The sequence below is a fragment of the Ammodytes marinus genome (assembly GCF_949987685.1).
Source record: "Ammodytes marinus genome assembly, chromosome: 2".
In the NCBI taxonomy this organism is placed as follows: domain Eukaryota; kingdom Metazoa; phylum Chordata; class Actinopteri; order Uranoscopiformes; family Ammodytidae; genus Ammodytes; species Ammodytes marinus.
In genome coordinates, this window is record NC_137231.1 from 30,912,652 (window position 1) to 30,937,651 (window position 25,000).

Genomic DNA, 25,000 nt, shown 5'->3' on the forward strand with positions numbered 1-25,000 from the left:
GAATGTATCTTATGTACAAATATTGTTTATGTTTATCTTACTTAACTCTATATTTTTTAATTGCACCGTGGGTCAGTGATAAACGCCATTTTGATTCTGATGTATGCCTTGCCTATATCAGAACTGATAATACAAGACTTTGACTTTGACTTGACACTGATTCTTAAACCTGCATCTTGTGCCCTCTTTCTCCCCCCCCCCCCCTCTTCCAGGAGAGCGTTTGTTCCCCCCTCCGTCCGGCCTGAGTTACTCCACCTGGTTCTGTGTGGAGCGCTTCAGCTCCGCGCCTCACGCTCACCCGGTCAGACTGCTGACCATCGTGCGCCGGGCCACCTCCTCTGAGCAGCACTACGTCTGTCTGTCTGTGGTGCTCTCCGCTAAAGACCGCTCACTCACTGTGTCCACCAAGGAGGAGCTGCTGCAGTCACACAGTGAGTACAGCAGCTGATTTCATCAATTGCGTTAGATTTAATTACCTGAATTTTTACAGGTAAACTGTGGCTTAGGTGGTAGAGCGGGTTGGCCAATGATAGGAGGGTTGGCAGTTCGATACCCCCGCCCTGCCACTTGGCCCAAGTGAGACCATCTCTGCATGGTCTCAATGGGATTTACCTGTATAAATAATGGTTAAAAAACAAAACACTCTCTCTCTCTCTCTCTCTCTCTCTCTCTCTCTCTCTCTCTCTCGCTATAATCTGTCAGTTTTACACCTTTTATTGTCACAGCTGTTCATTAACTTACACTGTCTCTAACAAATAAATATATAAATCTCTCTCTCCCCCTTGAAGCAGCGGAGGAGTCCAGTGAGGAGTCGTCCTTCTATGAGATCCTGCCGTGCTGTGCGAGGTTCCGCTGTGGAGAGCTGATCGCAGAGGGCCAGTGGCACCACCTGGTGTTGGTCATGAGCAAAGGCATGTTGAAGAACAGCATGGCCACGCTCTATATAGACGGACAACTCATCAACACCGTCAAGGTAGGGTTTTAATCATCTCTTAAAGGCAGGCAAGGCAAGTTTATTTATAAAGCACAATTCAGGCCAATGAAAGTGCTTCACAGGGTCACGAAATACATCAATATTTAAATACATCAAGCATAGAATACACATTAAAAAAGTGAAGAAAAAAAAATGCAATGCAATGCAATATAATGTCTAACCTTGATGTAAGTTATGCCCCTGTAATGTACTTTGATTGGCCTTATGTCTGAAAAGTGTTATATAAATAAATATAAACTTGCCTTGCCTTGCCTTGCCTTGCCTATACTATACTATATGATATCAAACATGCACAAAGTCTCAAGAAAAGTCTCACTCGGCAGCAGCAGTTAAAGTTGCACTGTGTAACTTTCGGGTGTGTCAGAGAAGTGAACATTTTCTTAAGATGTATTCTCATAACTGAATATACAAACTTTTCTCACAGACAAATGTGATCCCTGGTAGCAGCTAAGCATTTTTTTAATTGACTTTTAACAATGTAAAAGAAAAATCAAATATACCAGAATTACTGACATGCATTTGTTCAGTTTTCTGCACTAGATATTCGATGTTGCATATTTATTTCCTTATAGAAAAAACCTAAATAATTCTCTAAAGAAACCTACTATATACAGCAGCAGAGAGTGAGTGAATGACTGAGTGTGTGTATGTGGAGTCTCAGTAATAATTAATGTCAATTATTTGCAATGACTGGGTTGCACAATATTGATATTTCAAATAATAACACCATCAAATTGAGTAATTGGAATCAGCTGGAGTGGAAATTTCATTAGACTTGCTTTGATTGGGAATAGAAATATTGTACCATTACACACACACACACACACCTATTTTGCTGAGAGAGAAAGTAGTCCCAGGCTTTCCCCAGCATGCTGTGATGTGGCTGTGATGTGGCTTGTGGTTTTGGTGACTTTAGATTCTCCTGAGATTAGTGAGCAGAGCGGGGACACGGCCTCGGCTCACCGCAAGTCTCAGCTTCCTCTGAGCAACGCTGATAAGAACGGCTTCATTTCCTGCTGTGTGTGTGTGTGTGTGTGTCCCTGTGAATGGGTGTTTTGTTAAGCACAACTCTTTTCTCTAAATAAGACTGTCTACTCTTTCTTCTGCTGCATTATAATGAAATAATAAAATTAAACAGTCTCCCTTGAAAAAGAGTCTCCGGTATGAGTAAATGTTCAAAAAAATAAAAAATAAATAACCTTTTCCCTTTCTTCCATCTCTCCCCAGCTCCACTACGTCCACAGTGCCCCTGGCGGGTCTGGTTCCACTAACCCTCCTGTGTTGAGCACAGTGTACGGCTATGTTGGGACGCCCCCCGCCCAGCGCCAGCTCTCCAGCCTGGTGTGGCGGCTCGGGCCCAGCCACTTCCTGGAGGAGGTGCTGCCCGCCACCAGCGTCGCAGCCATCTACGAACTGGGACCCATCTACGTGGGCAGCTTCCAGGCCGTCTATCTACCATGTGAGTGGTCCTATTATTTCGCAATACAAAGTTTAATCTTAAAGACCTACTTCACCGGTAGAATATGAATATGAAGCTGTATTGAACTCTGAGATCCTATGTAGTATAAATGTGAAAACATTTTAGAAATCGGTTCATCCTAACCTGAGAATAGGCAAGATGGTCTCACTGTGTAACCCTACATTTTCCCATTTGTGACATCACACATGGGTGTTAATCTGACATAGTCACATATACAGTAAATACATTACCTCTTCTTGATAGATACATCCTACTGTCTCTCTTCCACTCACTTTCTAAACAAAAGTAGGGTTGCGTTCCGAATCGCATACTTTCTACTATATAGTATGTAGAAAAAAGATTTAGGATGTCCCGATTCTTGTGGCCAGATTTAGGATGGTTAGAATACCCGGATGGTCTACTTCATGCGGCCAAGATTGTTAGTGTTGAAAAGTGCATCCTATTTGGGCGATTCTGACCCACAATCCAGTGCGCACGTGAAGTGACGTAACATCGACGAAGCCTATAGGTCCATGTTATGAAAACAAACGGGGATGCGACGGATATAAAAGCAAGAGGCAAGATCAAGGCGCAATGTTATGATGAAATAAGAGAGAAAAGTATGTCCCAATAGTATGTCTACTGCATCCTAACTAGATTCTTTTTATCGTCGGATGTAGTATGTAGAATAGAAAAAAGAAAGAGTATGCGATTCGGAACGCAACCTAAGTTTCACTTGCAAATATCTTTAGGACACAGGCGCTGGTGTCATACAAACACTACCGCTTCTGTCCAAAGAGGGCGCTAGAATCAACAAAAACTGTAATTTCTTTTATCCACTTTAACTGTAACATCCTCTCCCTCAGCCCTTTCCTCATCTTTAAACCTCCTGTCTGTGTGTGTTGTCCCAGGTAAAGACTCAAAGCCTGAGGTAGCTCCGGCCTCGGCCGTGGCCTTAGTACCAGAGGAGAAGGTTTCCTTCAGTCTCTACGCTCTCTCTGTCTCCACGCTCACTGTGGCAAAGATCAGGAAGGTTTACAACAAACTGGACAGCAAGGCCATCGCCAAACAGGTCAGACCCTACCACAGCTCAGTAGTATGGCTTTTCTAATGTGTATTATGTATTTTAATCTTGCCCCTGTAAAGCACTTTGGAAGGCCTTGTGTCTGAATTGTGCTGTAGAAATAAACTTGCCTTGCCTTGCCTTGCCTTGCTTATGACGGTCAAATTGTGTTTTTTGGTTTTATTAAAGTCAGTATGTGTAGCATTTGAGAATTTTACAACTTTTTCAAAAGTAAGCATGGAGATCGAAAGAGATGGAGTTAGATGGAGATGAGATAAAAATCCACACAATTCACCTGACTAACATTTAACATACACAACATTGTAGGTCAATCCTTTGGTAAGTAAGTAAATAAATACTGAATTAGCCTTTTTTCTCCAGATTAATTTCAATTGTTGTCAGTGTCAACTTTACTTGATCTTACCTTTTAATCAGTGGTTTTGCCTGTTGGCCAAAGCTGTAGTCTGAATGACTGGACTGTACTGGAGTGTTGAGCTCATTGACTTTACATTACATCATGTCTGTCTGATGCAACTGGCTGAAAGAAGCCAGTGATGTTTTCAATACAGACCTTCAGCCATATTGCAAAGTTTGCAGAGAAAGAAAGATTTATATGTTAAATAATGAATGCAGTGTGCGCATAAGGAATTCTGTGGATTTATATTGCTCACTCTCTATTAATAAATTTAAACACAACACACACACACACACACACACACACACACGCACACACGCACACACACACACACACACACACACACACACACACACACACACACACACACACACACACACACACACACACACACACACACACACACACACACACACAGACATACATACAGACAGGTGACGGGTAAATACTGTCATGTAAAGGTCAAACTCACTCAGTCAATCTACTTGAAAAGATGTTTATTCACACATGTTTTGACTCCTGAATAAGCGCTTTCCTCCATCCTTATCTCTCTCCCCACATGTCAAGTTATTTCCCACAATGCTTTGCGGTTCCCAGAGAAATACAGAGGCAGCGTTTTCTGTTATAGCACAGAATTGATTTACGGTAGCAGCCGTTGGAGGAACACTTAGTGTTTTTGTTTGATTACAATGTGGACTGAAACAATATCACTTTGTTTTCATTAAGACTAGGGAAAATGCAACATAAAGACAGGCACTGTTTCTGTATTTTTCATTTTGCTAAATTGTGTGTTGTCTTAAAATGATTTAATAGCACACAGACCAGTATTTTTCTCTAAAGAAGCAGGGTGCATTGCCTATTTTTCTTTCCGCTTACTCGCTAAATTGCTCCTATATTTCATTGCAATTGGCTGAGTAACAGCCTATTTAGGAAGTCCACACTTTGATGCTAGCCTCCAGCTTTTAACAGAACATTTTTACCATATAGTGTGGTCAAATACTGAACAATATATAATAAGAAATCTGAGCAAAGAATATATGGGACATATTTTAAAGGTGACTATGTTGGTGAGAGAGAAAGTGAAATGGTTCATAAAAACATAAGTGTGTGTGTGTGTGTGTGTGTGTGTGTGTGTGTGTGTGTGTGTGTGTGTGTGTGTGTGTTTTTTCTATTCAAATTGCTTATCTTAACTTCTTCCCTTCTTCCCCCTGTAGCTCACTGTGTCTTCTCATGAAAACGCCACTCCGGTGAAGCTCATTCACAACGCCGCAGGTCACCTCAACGGACCGGCTCGCACCATCGGAGCCGGAGTCATCGGATATTTAGGTAATTTAGTTTCAGGTTCAGCCAGGTTCAGGTTACTTTATTTGTACCCGTAGGTAAACTTGTTTCGCAGTTTAAAAGTGAACTTCCGTTACACAGTTTAAGACATCACATTAATTTACTCAAAATATCAGGGACAAATCCTTTTTTATGTGTGTTATATTGTTGTAAGTGTTCAGTGGTTCATGAGATTGGTCTTCTTGTCAAATGTATAGGAGATACAGACCAAGTCAAAAAGCTCAATCTCTACAATATCCATCAAACTGTTGTATTTATCAAAATATCCAAATTAATGTGATATCCTTGAGCCCTTCAGAGAGAGTTATGAAGTGTCTTAAATCAAACTGCTTGATCTTAAAAGAAGCCCATACATGTCATTTTATTTTTCTAAATATTTATTCTGTTGCTTTACTTAAGAAAAAACACATCTTTCACATGTGTTAGTATTCGAATAATTACAGCTATGCTATGTTTGTGGCCTGGAAATCCAGACAATGGTCCAATATGTGCTGTAGACAAGGATATATGGTTTAATGGAAAATCAATAAAAATATGGCTCATGTGTCCTCAGGTGTCCGTGCCTTCGTGGCCAAACCCGTCGCCACCAACCTGCAGTATGTGGGCGGAGCGGCGGCCATCTTGGGCCTGGTTGCCATGGCGTCAGACGTGGAGGGTTTATACGCTGCTGTGAAAGCGTTGGTGTGCGTTGTCAAGAGCAACCCGCTGGCAAGCAAGGAGATGGAGCGCATCAAAGGATACCAGGTTAGAGTTAGAGAATGACTGACACCATAACAAAGTTCTTAAAAAATAAGGGAAACAAACCCTGCGTACCCATACTATCTACTATTTAGTATGGTAGAAAAAAGATTTAGGATGTCCCGATTCTTGTGGCTAGATTTAGTATTGTAAGAAATACCCGGATGTCTACTACATCAAACCGAGATTTTTAGTGTTGAAAACAGCATCCTATTTGGGCAATTCTGACCCACAATCCAGTGTGCACCGAAAGTGACGTCACATCGACGAAGCCTCTATATGAAAACAAACGAGAATGTGATGGATATAAAAGCAAGAGGCAAGATCAAGGCGCAATGTTATGATGAAATAAAAGAGTAAAAGTACGTCCCAATTGTAGTTTACTGCATCCTAACTAGATTCTTTTTATGATCAGATGTAGTATGTAGAATAGAACAAAGAAAGAGTATGCGATTTGGAACACAGGGAAAAAGTCATTAGTTGGTGAAATTCGACTAAATATAAGATCCCCCACATTATTCTACTATTTGTTTTTAACAGCTGATAGATATATTTTTGTTGTTTTATGTTCTTGCAATAACCGCTGTAATTATTTAATTAATTATATTCATATTTTTTTTTCACATTATTTTCCTGCAATACAATGAATTACAAAAAAAAAATGCAATAAAATTTGATTGGTAAAAAAATACTGTTTCTTTGCAGTTATTGGCCATGCTGCTGAAGAAGAAGCGCTCTCTGCTAAACAGTCACATTCTGCACCTGACCTTCTCTCTGGTGGGGACCGTGGACAGTGGACACGAGACCTCCATCATCCCAAACTCCACTGCCTTCCAGGACCTGCTCTGTGACTTTGAGGTGAATTAGATTATATAATATATGAATATGGAGAAAAAAAATAAAAATAATTAAATTAAGTAATTGGATATTCCAGCATTATTGCAGTCCAGTAGTTAAAATAACTGGTATCATCAATTTGTTGTTAAAACCCTACCTGGCAAATGAACAATGAGTGTCTATTTGGGATGTATTCGAGTGTATTTTGGGACACAATGGATGCTTGACGCTTTGGAGAAAAACGTTTCTTATATGGCTGTTAAACCTCTGATAAACATGGCCACCCTTTGCCAAAAATATATATATATAAAAACCGAAACAAAGTAATTTGGTATTCCATTCTTCGTTATTGCAGTGCAGTAGTCAAACAAAGTGCCATAACCTTATTGTCGTTAAATCCCTGCCTGACTTTTGAACAATGAGAGCTGCATGTGTATTTTGGTAAACACTGGTGGCTTGGAGAAAAAAGTTACTTGCATCCCTGCGATAAACATGGCCACCCTTTGCCAGTATGCCTCCTCTCCTCTCCTCTCCTCTCCTCTCCTCTCCTCTCCTCTCCTCTCCTCTCCTCTCCTCTCCTCTCCTCTCCTCTCCTCTCCTCTCCTCTCCTCTCCTCTCCCCTCTCTCCCCTCTCTCCTCTCCTCTCCTCTCATATTGTGTTCCCTCTGCTCCTCAGGTCTGGCTCCACGCGCCCTACGAGCTCCATCTCTCTCTCTTTGAGCATTTCATTGAGCTGCTCACAGAATCCAGGCAAGTGGCACAACGCCCTTTTGCTTCAGATGTTTCTTTGAATGAAAAAATGTATTAAAGTGACTACGAGGAACTCTGAAAAGTGTATAAAAACTTTTATTTTTTTTTGTTTTACTCTGATGATCATAAATGACCTGTAACAGCAAACGAGACCATCTGGCAAAATAATGCTTTTTTATATAGTTATTATTAATGCCTTTACCCGGGTCTGAATCTCAGGAAACGTTGTCTTTTTTAAAAATTGCTTCCTAAACAAATTAAACTTGCAAAGATCTTTAGGAAAGCAGGTGCTAGTATCGTAGAAAAAACACTTCCGCTTTTATCCAAAGGGGGGCACTATAATCAGCAAAAAGCTCCTTGTAGTCACTTTAAATAGTGAATCAGACTATTGTAATTTTTTTTGATTGAAGAAGTTATTTAGCATTGTCATAATTTCATCAAAATAACCAACTCTGATCTAACTGCATTATGTTGTGTATTGAACTTACTGTGTGCATTACGTTTTGTTTTAAACAGTGAAGCGGCTAAAAATGCCAAACTGCTGCGTGAGTTCCAGCTGATCCCCAGACTGTTACTGACGCTCAGAGACACTTCTCTGTCCCAGCCGACTGTGGCTGCTATCAGCAACGTGCTCAGTCTGCTGCTACAGGGCTTCCCCAACCCATACGACCTGCTACGGTAACACACACACACACACACACACACACACACACACACACACACACACACACACACACACACACACACACACACACACACACACACACACACACACACACACACACACACACACACTCATTCACACATATCTATACATATGTTGTGCTTTTCTTTATTTTTTATTTTTTTTAAATACTTTATTGATAGATTTAAAAAAGAAATGTATGCCCAATGTTTTTTCCTATGTATTTATATAGTTGTATGTTGCTAATTCATTTTTTCAATGTTTAATCCTATGTTTATATATCATTGTTTATTTTAGAGTATTTGATTATTCTATTTACCTGTCCAACGGCTGAAGGTGGAATATAGAACATTTGCTAAAACATGCAACATATATCTCTCCTTGCCTTAAACAAGGTTATTGTTTTATTGGTACATTGTCCCTGTTCAAATAAAGTTACATTGCATTACATGTGGTAAACCCTTATGTACATATCACTCATAAAGCAGTGACAGAAGCCAACAAAAAAACACAAACAAAAACATTTTATTTATTTATTTTATTATTTCATTATGTTTTTCCCGTCACAGGTTTGGCCAGTTCATCTCCTCCACTCTTCCCACGTTCGCTGTGTGTGAGAAGTTTGTCGTCATGGAGATCAGTAACGAGGAGAAGATCGATGGAGGTAACAATACACTATATTTTGAATCATATTTGACTATTAAAATAGATGAACACACATTCAGTATCAGCCTGTATTGGCCTATGAAATGAATGACTGAGGACATTTTCTAACCTTAAACGTGTGACTGTCTTATATCTCCCAGGTAACGACGATGACTTTGGCGGCCTGCTGTCAGCGAACCTGATTCTGCTGAGGAACAGACTGCTGGACAACCTGCTCAGACTGCTCTTCACCACCAAGGAGAAATGCTCCGTCAACGCACAGTAAGACACAATAACATTCAGCTAAATGTGAACCATCACAATAGTATCCAATATGTTCAAATGATGTCACTGTGTACAATGTTTTTAGTTTATCATTGTTAAGTGATTTTTTTTTGTGGACCCCCAGGAAGACTAGCTTGTCCCATTTTGGTGACTGCTAATGGGGATCCTTTTAACAATAAACAATAAGAATGAAGGTTTTCTGCTCTACCAGACACTTTGCTCAGTCTGCAGCCATTCATTACGAGGCTTAATCTACACTGACCTTACTGTAGATGGCCGTGGGAGTATTGAAACAATAGACACACATAGGACTTTTTCTAAATGACAAATTCTGGAGAACGTCAATAACAAATTCAATTGACCTGTATTTCAACAGGCATGTCATTAAGAACAACTTTTTGTTTACAATGGCTGCCTGACAAAGCTATCACTAAAAATAATCTTAGATAGTCAAAAGAGGTATTGAAATAACAGACAAAAAAATAGCAAAAAAAAAAAAATAACACCTTTTTGAAGACCGTAAATTCACTCCATATGCTCTCCGTCTCCCCCTACACAATGGATGGTTAAGTAGACAGTATGTAGTATATACATGTTGAGTATGTAGGAGGGGGGGGCGTTAGTAGGCCTTTTCAAACACAGCCATTGACTTATAAAGTAACTTAACTTATCTTGCTATCTCCCTCTCCCCCTTTAGGGCGTGTGAGGAGCTGGTGCGGACGCTGGGTTTTGATTGGCTGCTGATGTTCATGGAGGAACACCTTCACTCCAGCACGGTGACGGCGGCCCTGTGGATCCTGGTGGTGCTGCTGTCCAACCAGGCCATTCTGAACCGCTTCAAAGAGGGGCTGTGTGGGGGGGGCTGGCTGGACCACACCGACTCTGTGCTCACCAACAAGATAGGCACAGTGCTGGGTGAGTGGAGCACGAGACTCTGTGTGTGTGTGTGTGTGTGTGTGTGTGTGTGTGTGTGTGTGTGTGTGTTTGTCTCTCTCTCTCTCTCTCTCTCTCTCTCCCTATGTCTCTCTTTGTGTGTGTTTGTCTCTCTCTATGTGTGTGTGTGTGTGTGTGTGCGTGTGGCATTCGTGGCATCGCATCAATATCTTCAAGGCAACACAGTTAATTATTGGGAAAGTCAGCAATTCTGGAGAATGTCTGTTGTTTTCAAATTCACTTTTGGTAAAAAAAAATCTGTGAATATCTCCTCACGATTCTTTACCTGTGTCTGTTAGCGGACATGTCGGGCCCCTTTGTTTACATGCCCCCCTTTTTTTACAGTATATACCAGTTTACAGAGCCTAGGCTGTGTTTCAACACCAGCTTTTTTTCAGTGCACATACAGTACGGACAGATAGTGTATCGTGAGGAAAATTCACTGATTATGACACAAAGTGATTTTGACAACAAGCGTTCTCCAGAATTGCTGACTACACCTTTTAAACAAAATCTGACACAACACCAAAGATGGATCTTGTGAATTTGCAGCAGTTTTCCTTGCTCAAATGATTGTGTTATTATTTTAAATTGAACATTAACGTGACCTGAACCCTACCACAGTACCGTAAGTCACTCAGAAGCAGTAATAACGTGCAGTGTGTGTGTTGTGAAACGGCTCAGCTGCGGACGCCTCTCCTCACTCTGCCGCTGCGTTCCGTCGGAGCTGGCCTTCGTTCAGTAAACAGAAAGCTGCTCAGTTTGTGCGCCGCACAGCTCAGGGTTGGTCTCCTCTCTTTCTGCCTCCCTGCTCCCTGCTGCTGTGACCTTAGTCCCTCCTACACTCAATGGTTTTCAACCTCCACAATTGGTCATTTTGAAGTGTTTTGCCGGTATAGACCTGCATAATTGTGACTTTTGATTAAAAACTGTGATTTATATTTTCTCTTTAAAGTCCTTTCCTTGTCCTTATTATTCACTATTTAAAGCTACAGTGTGAGTTTGTAATATCAGAGTATTTAGTGGCATCTAGTGGTGAGATTCAAGGACAAGAATCTAGTTACTAAAGTCTCTCCAAAATAGAAATTATATAATAATATATTCTATATTCTACTCTAAAAATGGCAATACATTCTACACACTGTACCTTTAAGCGCAACGGTGACCAAATAAAGAATGTTCTCCCAAATATGAGATTATTATTATTAGTTTTTTTACTCCCTACATTACAACCTCTCCAATATCATCTTACCAACCTCCAGTTTGAGAACCATTGAGCTTGCTTCTGAAAACCAGGCTGAGTAGTGACGTGGCTTAACAGAACTACAACTGCTGTAGCATTGTCAGAGTGTGTGCAATCAGGTTCAATCCATCAGATTTACTTCAACCAAATCCTTTATATTAAGATATTTGGTTAGTGCTCAGTTTCCGAATTGAACTCCTGCCTCCTTAGCTCATTTTCAAGATTATAGTCCTGGTATATAGTCCTACTGTAACCAATTCCTTCAACATTAAACCCAATACTATGTACACCAGCTGTGTTCAGAGTTGCCTTAGTCAAGAGAGTGTGTGCAGTAATGCCATATTTCTAAATCATCGAATTCTCCCCCAAAAAAATTCACTCCCCCCTTAACTCTCACCCTCCCCCCCTGTCTCAAGGCTTTAACGTTGGGCGCAGTGCCGGGGGGCGTTCCACACTGCGCGAGATCAATCGGGACGCGTGCCATTTCCCGGGGTTCCCTGTGCTGCAGACGCTGCTGCCCAAACACACCAACGTGCCCGAGCTTTACTTCCTGCTCATGGCCCTGTTTCTACAGCAACCGGTGACAGAGCTGCCAGACAGCCTCCAGGTACATGTTAGTACACCAAACCTTTTGTACCTTCTTCTTCTACTAATACTGGATCAGAATAGAAGTTTAAGTAAACATAGAAGTTTTTGTCTTAATTTTTTATCATTGTTCTACTTTTATGTTAATTTATATCTAATTTATGTTTTCTAAACCTGCAGTGTGTAGAATTTTGGGTTTTATTTCCTAGCAGATTTTGTAGAAAGTAACTATAATATCCATAAGTACATTTAATTTAGTGCATAATAGCTGAAATTTTTTTTTTGAATTATTATTTTTTCCCTTAGAAAGGGTCTCATATATGTCCATATTTCTGCATATTTTGGACCAAGGCCTAGTGCCGCCATCTTGAAAGTGTCATAGTTGGAATGTCATCAGGTGCATTGTTTAAAATTTAGAATTGTTCTTGTCCTTGAAGGCCACTGTAGCTTCTGTTATTATTCGAAAGGGGTGGGGTTACCCAGGGAGTGTTGCATTCTAGAACTTGGTAGAACTTTCTTGATGATGTCATATTACACACTGCACCTTTAAGTGGTATATGTTTTGTATTTAAAAAAAAATCGATTATTTTGAAAATATATTTTGATTGTTGTTAAATTGTTTTAATTGTTTTGAATGGATGCAGTGGAAAAATGGGGACAGTGCCACATCAATGCCAAAGTTCAAGCACATACTTAAAGACATTTGCATATGTATAGTAGAACTGTGATTGTAATTGTGACAGTGTAAAAATAATAATAACATAGTAATATTTGGTGTGTATATGAGCCAGTGTGTGTGCTTGTGTCTTCTTCAGTTCGACCTGGATTCCATCTGGACGTTTATCTTTGGCATGCCGGCCTCCAGTGCGACCGTAGTGGGATCAATCCATAACGTTTACACAGAGGCTGCTTTCCTGCTGCTGGCTATGCTGCGCAGCATGCTCAACCTGGTGAGAAACAACAGGCATTTATACACTGGAAAAAAATAATATATATACAGTATATAGATTTTTTTTTATTTAACCAGGAGATTCCCTAGCTTTTTAAATACCTTTATTGTGACTTACAGTCATATGAAAAAGTTTGGGAACCCCTCTCAGCCGGCATTATAATTGACTCTGCTTTCACAAAAAAAAATATAAAAGTGGTATGTCTTTCATTTACCAGGAACAGCTAAGTACTGGGATGTTTTCCAAACAAAGATTTTTTGAAAAGCAGTATTTGGTTGTATGAAATAAAATAAAATGTGAAAAACTGGCTGTGCAAAAATATAGGAACCCTTGTGGTTTTGTTGATTTTAATGCCTGTAACAGCATGTAAAACTGATGACTTTAAACACAAAGTTGGTTGAATTATGTTGTTAAGCCTTGAACCTCATAGAAATGTCTGTTTAATCATGAGAAAAGGTATTTTAGGTGCCTAAATGCAAGTTCCACTTCTCTTTGACTCTCTGCTGAAGTGAGACAGAATGGGATCATCAAAACAGCTCCCAAAATATCTGAAAAACAAAGATTGTTCATTGTCATGTTTTAGGGGAAGGCTACAAGAAGCTTTCCCAAAGGTTTCAATTGTCAATTTCGACTGTAGGGAACGTTGTCAGGAAATGGAAGGACACAGGCATAGTGGCAGTTAAACCCAGGCATGGCAGACCAAGAAAAAAACAGGAGCGGCATAGGTGGAGGATTGTGAGAATGGTTGCACACAACCCACAGATCACCTCCAAAGACCTGCAAGAACATCTGGCTGCAGATTGTGTATCTGTACATCGTTCAACAATTCAGTGCAATTTGCACCAAAACATCTGCTTTTTATAAAGACCAAATAACTTAATTTTTGTCTCATCAGTCCAAAGAATTTTCTTCCAATATGAAGCTGGCTTGTCTAAATGAGCTTTTGCATACTCCATGCAACTGTATCTGTGGCGTGGGCGCAGAAAGGGCTTCCTTCTCATCACCCGGCCATACAGATGTTTTGGTGCAAATTGCACTGAATTGTAGAACCATGTACAGATACACAATCTGCAGCCAGATGTTCTTGCAGGTCTTTGGAGGTGATCTTTGGGTTGTGTGCAACCATTCTCACAATCCGCCGCATATGCCGCTCTTGTACTTTTCTTGGTCTGCTAGACCTGGGTTTAACTGCAACTGTGCCTGTGTCCTTCCATTCCCTGACAACGTTCCTTACAGAAGAAATTGACAATTGAAACCTTTGGGAAAGCTTCTTGTAGCCTTCCGCTAAACCATGACAATGAATAATCTTTGTTTTTAAGATCTTTTGGGAGCTGTTTTGATGATCGCATTCTGTCTCACTTCTGCAGAGAGTCAAAGAGAAGTGGAACTTGCATTTAGGCACCTAAAATACCTTTTATCATGATTAAACAGACCTTTATATGAGGTTCAAGGCTTAACAACATAATTCAACCAACTTTGTGTTTAAAGTCATCAGTTTTACATGCTGTTACAGGCATTAAAATCAACAAAACCACAAGGGTTCCTATATTTTTGCACAGCCAGTTTTTCACATTTTATTTTATTTCATACAACCAAATACTGCTTTTCAAAAAATCTTTGTTTGGAAAACATCCCAGTACTTAGCTGTTCCTGGTAAATGAAAGACATACCACTTTTATATTTTTTTTTGTGAAAGCAGAGTCAATTATAATGCCGGCTGAGAGGGGTTCCCAAACTTTTTCATATGACTGTATATACTTTTGTGAGGATATAATGCTCTCAGAATCGGTATTCCAGTCTCATAATTGAGGCTCAAATGAAACGTCTTAATGTTACTAATTAATTCCAACCCCTTGTCTTGTCCCGGAAGCAGATTATGTTTAAACACCTCCACACACACACACACACACACACACACACACACACACACACACACACACACACACACACACACACACACACACACACACACACACCACATGCACACGCACACACACCCACCACTTTCGTTTTTCACCTTTCCCTTTGCTCGTATTAAATGGTTCTTTCTGTAGAATATTTATTTGAAATCAAAACATTTCACTCAAGTTGGTTTCCTGATTACTTACTGTTTGTGTGTGTGTGTGTGTGTCTGTCTGTCTGTCTGTCTGTCTGTCTGTCTCTCTCTGACTCTCTCTGTCTCTCTCTCTGTCTGTCCGCCCAGCCGTGGCAGTCGGAGGAGGAGGGCTCCTGGTTGAGGGAGTATCCGGTCACCCTGATGCAGTTCTTCAGGTATCTCTACCACAACGTGCCCGACCTCTCTCCCATGTGGCACAGCCCCGAGTTCCTCTGTGCCCTGGCTGCTACCGTCTTCCCCTTCAACATAAGGCCCTACTCTGAGATGGTAAGGCGGTGCACATTGGATAATACATAACTAATTATCTGTACATTTGCATCTGTTTAAAACAAAACATCTAGATGTTGGATAAAGCCGTAGTTAGAGTCTTTATATCATTTTAGAACATATTAGTGTCCAACGTTTTTACTGAACATATTTTTTTGGCATGTTTTGAAGAACAAAATGTATCGTAAATTAGACAATTTTCAGTGTATGGACAATGTTCTATCAATGATTATGGAAAGTGTAGGTCCTGTTAGCTTTAGAAGTTGAGATTTTTGGGTTCAGAATATGGAAGAAAATACTAACATTGAGATAATGGCCGTTAAAGATGGTTGTATAGGAGAAATTTACAGACGCAAACAGACAAATAAACACCTAAATGAACATTTTGGACCTTTTAGTTAGAGTAGTATGAAAGAAGACATGTTATGGAAGAAAAATAGACAATAATTTCAAAATTGTGTTCTTGAAACATGTGCTTGAAAAAACAATGTTCTTGCCCGCCGTGCCTCGCCTTTGGCACAAGTCAGGCTCACTCAAAAACCATGAGACCTTTACTGGTGCCTAAACTTCTGCCCAAATGTCTTGTGCAATATAAACGCATGAAGAGCTCCTGTCCCAAGACTGTGGAAACGGGGCTAAAATTGGGTTTTATAGCTTAAAATTTCATTAACATAGCCAGTAATCTGAGGTATTGATCACTAACCCTATCAGCTAGCTGCAGATACATTGTGATTCTCTCTGAATGTGCAATAAAAGCTGTCATCTATTGTCCCTTTGGCACCTCCTTTGAAACCCATGGGCGGTTTTAACAACAAAGGGCATGACACTGCAGTTTTTCTCACAAGAAAAAAATGTGTTTTGAGACAGTTTTACCTTTATTGCTCCTGCAGACTGCCTGGCAATTGAATTACGTTAGAAACAAACAGAATATAGCGGAGGCAAGGCTGCAATGTAGGATTGTCAAATAAAAGAATATTCTCTAATGTAAACGTATTGGTAAAGTGTTTCTGTATACAATCTTCATTTTATACTTTGCTTAACAGTCTATATGAATTTCTTAGTATTTAATATGAATAATTCTATCATCATAAACCCTACATAAAATTATTTTGAGGAACCTGGAACCAAACATAAGACTAAAATATGTTTATAAACCAAACTGTGGGCCCTACTGCCGTAAACAACAACAGTGAAACATTAACTTTCAAACTCCCCTGGGACAGTGTTCCAGGGATCCAATTTTCCTGTGAGGAAAGTGTGTTTATTCAGTTATAAGAATATACCTTACTAAAAAAAATATTCACTTCTCTGACACACCCAAAGTTACATAGTGCACCTTTAAGTGTTTTCCTGTTATAACTGTTTAAAAAAAAAAAAAGTAAAAAAAAAAAAAAAAAATGTGTTGATTAATTACATATCTCCGTCTGTCCATCCATTCCAGGTGACTGATCTGGACGATGAGGCGGGGTCTCCCACGGAGGAGTTCAAGGCTTTCGGTGCGGACAGTGGGATGAACCGCAGTCAGTCAGAATACTGTAACGTGGGCTCCAAGACGTCCCTCACCAACCACCCGGCCAAGAAGTACGTCTTTGACTTCATGAGAGTCCTGATCATGGACAACCTGTGTATGACGCCCGCCAGCAAGCAGACACCCATCATAGACCTGCTGCTAGAGGTGAGGACACAAATGTACCTATTATCGTATTAAAGACCAGAGTCTGAAGGCCACAAATTCTGCTCTGGTGTGCTAATGACAGGTGGAGGTAGTATAAGGTTAGGTTGGTACAGTTTTTTTTAACACAGGTATTTTAGATAGACAGAGGTGGAAAAAAAACAGAGAGGGTTGTTTGTTTTCTCATACTTTGGAAGTCTCTAGACACACTAGATAACCATATTGATGTTTAAAAAGGCATGACAAAGTGCACAAATGTGAATACCCATCATAATGATCTTGTGTGTGTATCTTTAGGCCTCTCCGGAGCGCTCCACTAGAACTCAGCAGAAGGAGTTTCAGTCCAACATACTGGATGGAGTCATGGAACATCTTCTGGCTGCTGACGTGCTGCTAGGTAACAACACAGTACCTCAACCTCCTTATACAGAGGGATTGATCCAGCAATATTCACTTTGTTCAATTTATAGTTTCCATGCCACATCATTGTTTTACAGTGTTTGTTAGATTCAAGATAACGAAAACCTAACAATGTCCTCATGTGGCTCACTGATGTTATCTTAACAGCAGAGAAAACAAATATCCAACTATCCGATGGTTAGGCAGGAAATGGCCCGGATGAGCGTGCTGCAGGACTTTTCTTAGTTGTCTCTATGAGATGCTTTGAGTCTAAACAGTCTAGGACTGCAAGCTCCTTCAGCAGTTTACATTGCTGTTTGTGATATAATGAGATGGTAGTCTGAAATTAAATGCATGTAGATTATACGCAACACAGAAAAAAACTAAATAAATGTTTTTGTCTTTGAAAACATAACATCTAACTCTCTCTCTCTCCCCCCTCCTCCCTCTCCCTCTCTCTCTTTCTCTCTTTCGCTCTCTCTCCCTCTCCCTCCCTCTCTCCTCCTCCCTCCCTCTCTCCCTTTCCCTCTCTCTCCCCCTCCCTCTCTCTCTCTCTCTCCCCTCTCTCTCCCCCCCTCCCCCCTGTCCCCCCCCTCCCCCCTCCCTCCAGGTGAAGACGCCTCTCTGCCCCTGAGCAGTGGAGGCAGTTATCAGATCCTGGTGAACAACGTGTTTTACTTCACCCAGCGCGTGGTGGACAAACTGTGGCAGGGAATGTTCAACAAGGACTCCAAGCTGGTGGTGGACTTCATAGTACAACTCATAGGACAGGTACTCAAACCAACGGCCGTTTACCACAATGGGAAGAGTGTAGATTGTATCCTACTTTTTTTGAATTATAATTTATTTTATTGTGTAATAGTGGGCATATTTTAAATACAATTTACGCATTTATATTGACATTTTAAGATTGATACATGTATATATTATGATTTATAAAATGTATTCTATTCTTCAAATTAAACCGTGACATACATTTTAGACCGTACCGCTCAGCCCTATGGTAACAGAAGTTATTTTAGCTGAAGGTTCCTACTTAGAATAATGAATAGACATCTTCATTTTTACTGAAAACTTATTAGAATTTCCTGCACATACACATCCCCCCCCCCCCCCCCTTCTGGTACCTGCAGCGTTTTGCTAGAGGCATTGGACTTTAGAATCCTGACTATATGTATAAGAAGTGGTGTTTTTCTATGTACCAGAGTGAAATTATAGCACAACAAACTTATCACACCAAGCAGCATTTAGCCAGTGCTTCTTGTAAATAGCCTGGGCGGATGTTAGCCTAAGGCACTGCACTGAGAAGTGTGTGTGTGTGTGTGTGTGTGTGTGTGTGTGTGTGTGTGTGTGTGTGTGTGTGTGTGTGTGTGTGTGTGTGTGTGTGTGTGTGTGTGTGTGTGTGTGTGTGTGTGTGTGTGTGTGTGTGTGTGTGTGTGTGTGTGTGTGTGTGTGTGTGTGTGTGTGTGTGTGTGTGTGTGTTTTTTGTATATAAAAATAATAAGTCATTTTGCAAGTCCTCTTCCAGTTAATATAACCAGTGAACTCACTCAGGATGAATTTAGATAAGCAGTGTTCATTTGACTGCAGGCTCAATTCACTCATTTAAACCGGAGGTGGCACACACATTAGATATGGCTGTTAGTCCATTTAGGCCCATGGCTGACTGACAGGTGTGTGCTTGTCAGTGCATGTTTCTGCCTGTGTGCATGTGGTCCAATGTGGAGTCAAATGCATGTGAATGTTCCCATAATATTTAAAGCGGCTACGAGTAACATTTAAATATCTTTTAAACAGCCTCATGTTTCCTCTGATAATCATAAATTACCTTTAACAGCAAACGGGACCATCAGTGCAAAGAAAGACGTTTTTATATAGTTTTTATTACTGCTTTTGGTCTGGTCGCACACCCAGTCCGATTTTCGGTTCGCTCGTGCAGGCTCTATGGTCACATATCCGTATTGGTTGCAGATTTCAGTGTGGCGCTGCAGCGTGATTTGAGAAGCCTATCCCTCTAGGTGAGGGAAGGGGAGCGGGAGCCTTGTTTGAGACAGTTATTTGTCGTCACAATGACTGGTAACGAGGCTGAACCATCAAAGAAAAAAAGAGAATGCAATGAAGAAAAGCGAAAAGAGAGAGTGACTACGGGCGGGACGAGGACGTTGCCAAGCAACGTGTATACAATTTCACGAGAGCGAAACTAGACTGTGTTTACTCCTAAATGAATGAGCGGTTGGTACTAACACAACGTTTGCTTTGCTTCACCATCATCAGATAACCATTATCTGAAATAGTCATTATTTACATCAACAACACAAACACATTACCTCATCGTGATCCATACAAACTGCCGTCTCTCTTTCATTCGCTTTCTGTGAGGACACAGCTCCGTGAGAGAGGGTAGTTAGGTGACGCTGCTGCATCAACTCATTGCAATCAGGTGTGTACTGACTGGCATTAGTTGATGCAGTGTCAAAACCACTCTCACGGAGCCGAAAAGAGTCCTCACACTTTCAACACACGTACATGCACTATATTGCGCCCTTCTCAGTTCACACTCGCGCGCCTGGCACGAGCATTTGCGACAGCGGGCGTCGTAAAAATACTACCGCTTTTGTCCAAAGGGGACGCCAACGTGCCATCTTACTCGTAGTGCCTTTAATGAGTAATGTTAAGTTAAGGTTTTGAGTTATTCCTTATTTCACTGGAGAAAATGTAATTTTAAGGATGCACTTAAATATTCATAAGAGATTTTTTCAGTGACGATCCCTTTACAGTTTATTATCCCTGCAATAATCTCTGTATTTAAATTTACAGAGGTCATAAAACTATATAGTGCTTCAATAAAAAATATAACATGGGTGGAAAAAGATATAATTTATGTTTAAAAAAAATATGAGCTAGAGAGCAGAGACTTTGTTGAGGTCATGTGTGTGTGGACTCCTTTCTATGCTGTGGTTCTGCACACACTAATATGCAAGTGAGAAGCTTATGAGATTATGCTCTGACATGACCGTTGAATACATACAGTACTCGCTTCACATACTATGTGTTTGGCACTCCATCTGCAGTGGTAGTAACCTTCAACAGCTCAAAAAAAAAATTCGCTTTCACCTTACCACACTACCATTAATATGTAGAGCATCAAATCAGCCAGCAGATATATAAAATATGAGATAGATAGTTGGACATTGATGGACACATATTTACAGGCAACAGTTGTATGTATTCAGTGTTTGTTTCATTTAAGTCAAGGCAAGTCTTGTTGGAAATACTTTTTTATTCTAACAAACAAATATGCTTCCGATTTGAATCCCCTTAGCAGTTCACTCCTCCGACCCAACAACAACCCCCAGACTAACAAAGCTATACATTCACAACCCTATCACTACTTAACCCAGTTCTGCTCCTGATTGCTCAAACAAATCTACTTTCCGCAACAAATCTCTTTTTTTCCACAGAAGCTTTATCCCTTTACACAGCAGAGTAACAGCCCCTACAACGTTCTAACACACACACACACACACACACACACACACACACACACACACACACACACACACACACACACACACACACACACACACACACACACACACACACACACTCATGTATATTTTTCTGTCTTCCCCCAGTCTAAAAGGCGATCCCAGGGTCTTTCGTTGGACACCATCTACCACTGTCTGAACCGCACGGTGCTGTACCAGCTGTGTCGGCCTCATAAGACAGTGGCTCAGCAGGTTGCCTTGCTGGACGCTCTGAGGGTTTTGACCGTCAACAGAAACCTGGTGCTGGGGCCGGGAAACCACGACCAGGACTTTGTGGCCTGTCTGGCGCACTGCTTCATCTGCCTGCACAGCGGGAGGTAAGGAGGCAGTGTGTGTGTGTGTGGGGGTGGGGGTGGGGATGGGTGTGTGTGTGTGCGTCTGTCTGTCTCTCTGTCTGTGTCTGTCTGGAGTTGGAGGTGTTTGTAACAGGCTTTTTCTGCAGGGTCTTAAAAAGTCTTACATTGGATTCTTAATATTGAAAAGTACAGTGTGAATAATTTATTGGCATTTTTCAATCCACACTTAAGTAGAAATGGTAATTTAATATGCATGAGTATGTTTTAATTAGTTTATTATTGCTTAGCATAGAATGAGCCTTTTTTATCTACACAGTATCTTAGCATTGGGCAGATATCGTGTTTATAGACATGCTGCTTTGCTAGTTTGACAAGCAGTGAGGAATACATTAAACTTTCTGTGATGAACATAATGAAGGAAAGTGTCGCCCACGTGAGTTCTGTTCAGTTTGAGGTTACATGGAAAATACTTGTTGGCTGGAGACATTTTGTTTTGATCCAGTTAGGAGGAAATTAAGTGATACAACATTCAAAACAACCCCAGCTTTAAACCTTGGTGACTGAGTTATTTGCTAATGTGGATGTATTAAGGGAATTCATATGTTTCAAACCTCTATAAATAATTTAGTCAACTTGGTCTTAAATCCTGCTGGGACATTTTCGGGGGGTTCAAGTCTAGTCCACTATTGCAAAAACAACATTCTGCTTAACACACACACACACACACACACACACACACACACACACACACACACACACACACACACACACACACACACACACACACACACACACACACACATCACCACTAGAAGTATTTTTATGACAGTTTTGAAGAAATTCTCACTTATTTTAAAGGATGTACTTAATCTAAATTGCCCCATGTTTGTAACCAGTGTATAAAAGCAATGCAATACGTTTAAAAAAAATCATATTTACTTGGAAAGCAGTTTTTTTTAGCATGGCAACATGTAGCGGAAAATGAGCAACATGACTTCTAAAGCTCTTGTTTACGTCAGATTCAAATCCGTCCCGGGTGTTACATTTGGGTTGCATGATTCATAAGAGACTCATCACAAGGCTGCTGAGCCTGTATACTGTGTGTGTGGAGGATGAGAGGAAAGATGCACAAATCACAGGCGGGCTATTCATGTCTCTGGATCATACAGCTCTGGAAAAAATGAAGAGACCACTCCAAAATGTTCAGTGTCTCTCGTTTGACTATTTATAAGAATATGTTTGAGTAGATTGAACATTTTGGGTTTTATAATATAAACTACTGACAACATTTCTACCAAATTCCAATACATTTTTATTTGTCATTAAAGAGCATTTTCAATAAGTTATGTAGAGTTGAAGATTGAAGAAAAATCCAGACTGGTCTCTTAATTTTTTCCGGGGCTGTATTAGAGGAAAGGACATTGAATGAAACTGGAAGTAGGAGGAGAGATAGTCACATTACCCAAGTGAAATAAGTCAATTCATTTAACCCTTAAACAGGCAACAGTGGAAAATGAGTTTCTAAAAATATTTTCATGTTATCACTCATCTCTTCAAGACCAAAGAAAAATATTTCCACATCAAATTTTTTTATACTTTGTATATTTTGGGTTTTACGAGTTGTATCTCCCAGGATACGTTGCCCTATTAAGGTATAAAAAAAGCCGAAATGGTAAAAATATAAATTTTTAATTTGATGAACAGAAATTATAAATTGTTGTTTATCTTGTCCATTTAAATTACAAATACTACTTTTAAAGTACATTTTATTCAGTTTTACCAATCTAGTTTCATCAAATTGGATCAGCCACATCCGGGCAGGCTTGAGACGGTCCATAGTGACCCGCTGTAGCTTATCCCCCATGTCCACCACAAAGTTCTTGGTCCCCGCCTCCAGGACACAGAAGGGCCCATCATAGGGGAGTCTTCAGGGGGACCTGAGTGAAGGGGCTGGAGTTGCCCAGGGCAAAAGTCCAATGTGACGCGCCCATCCACAGAACCGCAGCGTCCTGAAGGAACTTTCCTGGGACCACCAGTGGCTGTCTGTAAACCAATTCAGCAGATGAAAACTGCAGGTCCTCCTTAGGGGCAGAGAGCCAAACAAGCCAACAACCACAGGAGGCAGTCAACCCAGTTGCGACCCTTTAGCCATGCAGCTCGGATGTGGGCCTCTGTACAAGGTGAGGTCAGCCGGCATACCAAAACGGGCTACCTATGACCTGAGGAACGCCCAGTCCACCTCAGTGAATGCAGAGGAATGGCTTCCGGCTACCTGGTGGTGCTGTCCACCAAGGTGAGGAGGTCAGTGAACCTACGGGAGGAAGGCAGGGGGCCCACCAGGTCCTTTTTGACCTGGTCGAAATGCCTCTCGGGGACCAGAATCGGCGCCAAGGGGGCTTTGGTATCATGTGTACCTTGAACACGCTGACAGGCCAAACTGAAGCTAGCCCATGTCTTTACATCACTCCTGAGGCGGGGCCAGACAAATGTAACACCCACCAGCTTAGTATACGGCTTGTGGTCCACGAAGGCAGTGAAATGGAGGCCGTCCAACAGGAACGTAGGGACTTTATGGTGCCGTGTGCATGAACCTGGCACGGTGTCCTACTTGTGTACCAGTTTAATGGCTCCCTTTGTGGAAAGCAGTGCCCAAGGAAAGCAATGGATGACAGGCCAAACTGTAGCAGGATTGACTATTAGTCACTGCACCCTGATCCTTTCAAACAGCTGCCACAGGTGCGTCAGAGGCTCCTCTGAAGCCGATGCAGGCATGATGCTACACTGTGCGCCTACAACGACCAGCAGCCACCAGCTGGAAATTGTATATTTAATTAACAGCAGCTTACTTTCCCTGCCAGTGGCTTTGGCCATCCCTGGGCAGTTAAGTTTGTGTTTTGTGCCTGGAAGGCACTCCCCGCCCCCAACGGTTAGGGATAGGGCCTTCCAGGCAGCACTGCCCTAAGTATACATAAATATAGAAAGATAATTTTAAAAGTGAAATACAGTAATAATGTTGTAATGGGCACAACTGTTCATGATAATATATGGTTCTGCAGTCATTATCAACATGCTTTCAAGTTTTAAATAAAATTCAGAATAATGAACATTGACCAAATTTCTACCCCCTAAGCAGGCAACGTATCTGGGGATACATACATTTCAAATTCTGCTAAAAAACCCACAAACACAGATGGATTTTTTTTTTCTTCATCAGCATGTTAAGACAAATGTCCTAATTCAATATATGAATTTAGAATGTTATTTTAACAAAAATAAGTATGTCTAATATATGATTACTTACACCCTGGGAAGCTGGCGCTTCACCACTGGCGTCCATGTTGATTTCTGATCAGGCTGACTAAACAATGAAAGATAACTTGAACCAAATCATGTCACCTAGATGCTAATAACAGACAAGTCTTTTGATAAATGCTAACTAGATTAGTGAAAACCTTCCAGCAAGCCCCCTACAGGATGTTAAAGAGTATGTATCTCCCAGTGCACGTTGCCTGTTTTAGGGTTAAATCCAGCCTTTCCAATTTATCTTGAGTTATAAAGTTTATTTTTCATCAAATTTAGTTTAATTGTAATGTTACTATCAACTAATAATTATTTGGCTTCATCCAGTGTTTATCCATACATTATTTCTGAGCAGCTCCTCCGTCTCAGAAAACATTTGTGTGACAAAAACACCATTATTTCTTGAGAGAGTTTTTACAGGCTTATATATTAAGGTTTTGGTAGACGTTGACAATTTGTAGAATTTTTTCAGAAAACCC

The 25,000-nt window shown here is 40.7% G+C and overlaps 1 protein-coding gene across 1 annotated transcript in view; it reads left to right on the forward strand.

Moving 5' to 3' along the window:
* The window catches only part of wdfy3 (WD repeat and FYVE domain containing 3), a 96,623-nt gene that overhangs the window by 46,795 nt on the left and 24,828 nt on the right, over positions 1-25,000 (forward strand). The window contains exons 18-36 of the mRNA XM_080037983.1: positions 213-431; positions 792-973; positions 2,222-2,453; positions 3,365-3,525; positions 5,146-5,257; positions 5,826-6,016; positions 6,716-6,868; positions 7,524-7,597; positions 8,114-8,275; positions 8,852-8,946; positions 9,089-9,209; positions 9,910-10,127; positions 11,805-12,001; positions 12,789-12,923; positions 15,127-15,306; positions 16,748-16,981; positions 17,276-17,375; positions 17,988-18,148; positions 21,013-21,242. Of these exons, the coding sequence (XP_079894109.1) occupies positions 213-431; positions 792-973; positions 2,222-2,453; positions 3,365-3,525; positions 5,146-5,257; positions 5,826-6,016; positions 6,716-6,868; positions 7,524-7,597; positions 8,114-8,275; positions 8,852-8,946; positions 9,089-9,209; positions 9,910-10,127; positions 11,805-12,001; positions 12,789-12,923; positions 15,127-15,306; positions 16,748-16,981; positions 17,276-17,375; positions 17,988-18,148; positions 21,013-21,242 (3,157 nt within the window). The remainder of the gene's footprint in view (positions 1-212; positions 432-791; positions 974-2,221; positions 2,454-3,364; positions 3,526-5,145; positions 5,258-5,825; positions 6,017-6,715; positions 6,869-7,523; positions 7,598-8,113; positions 8,276-8,851; positions 8,947-9,088; positions 9,210-9,909; positions 10,128-11,804; positions 12,002-12,788; positions 12,924-15,126; positions 15,307-16,747; positions 16,982-17,275; positions 17,376-17,987; positions 18,149-21,012; positions 21,243-25,000) is intronic.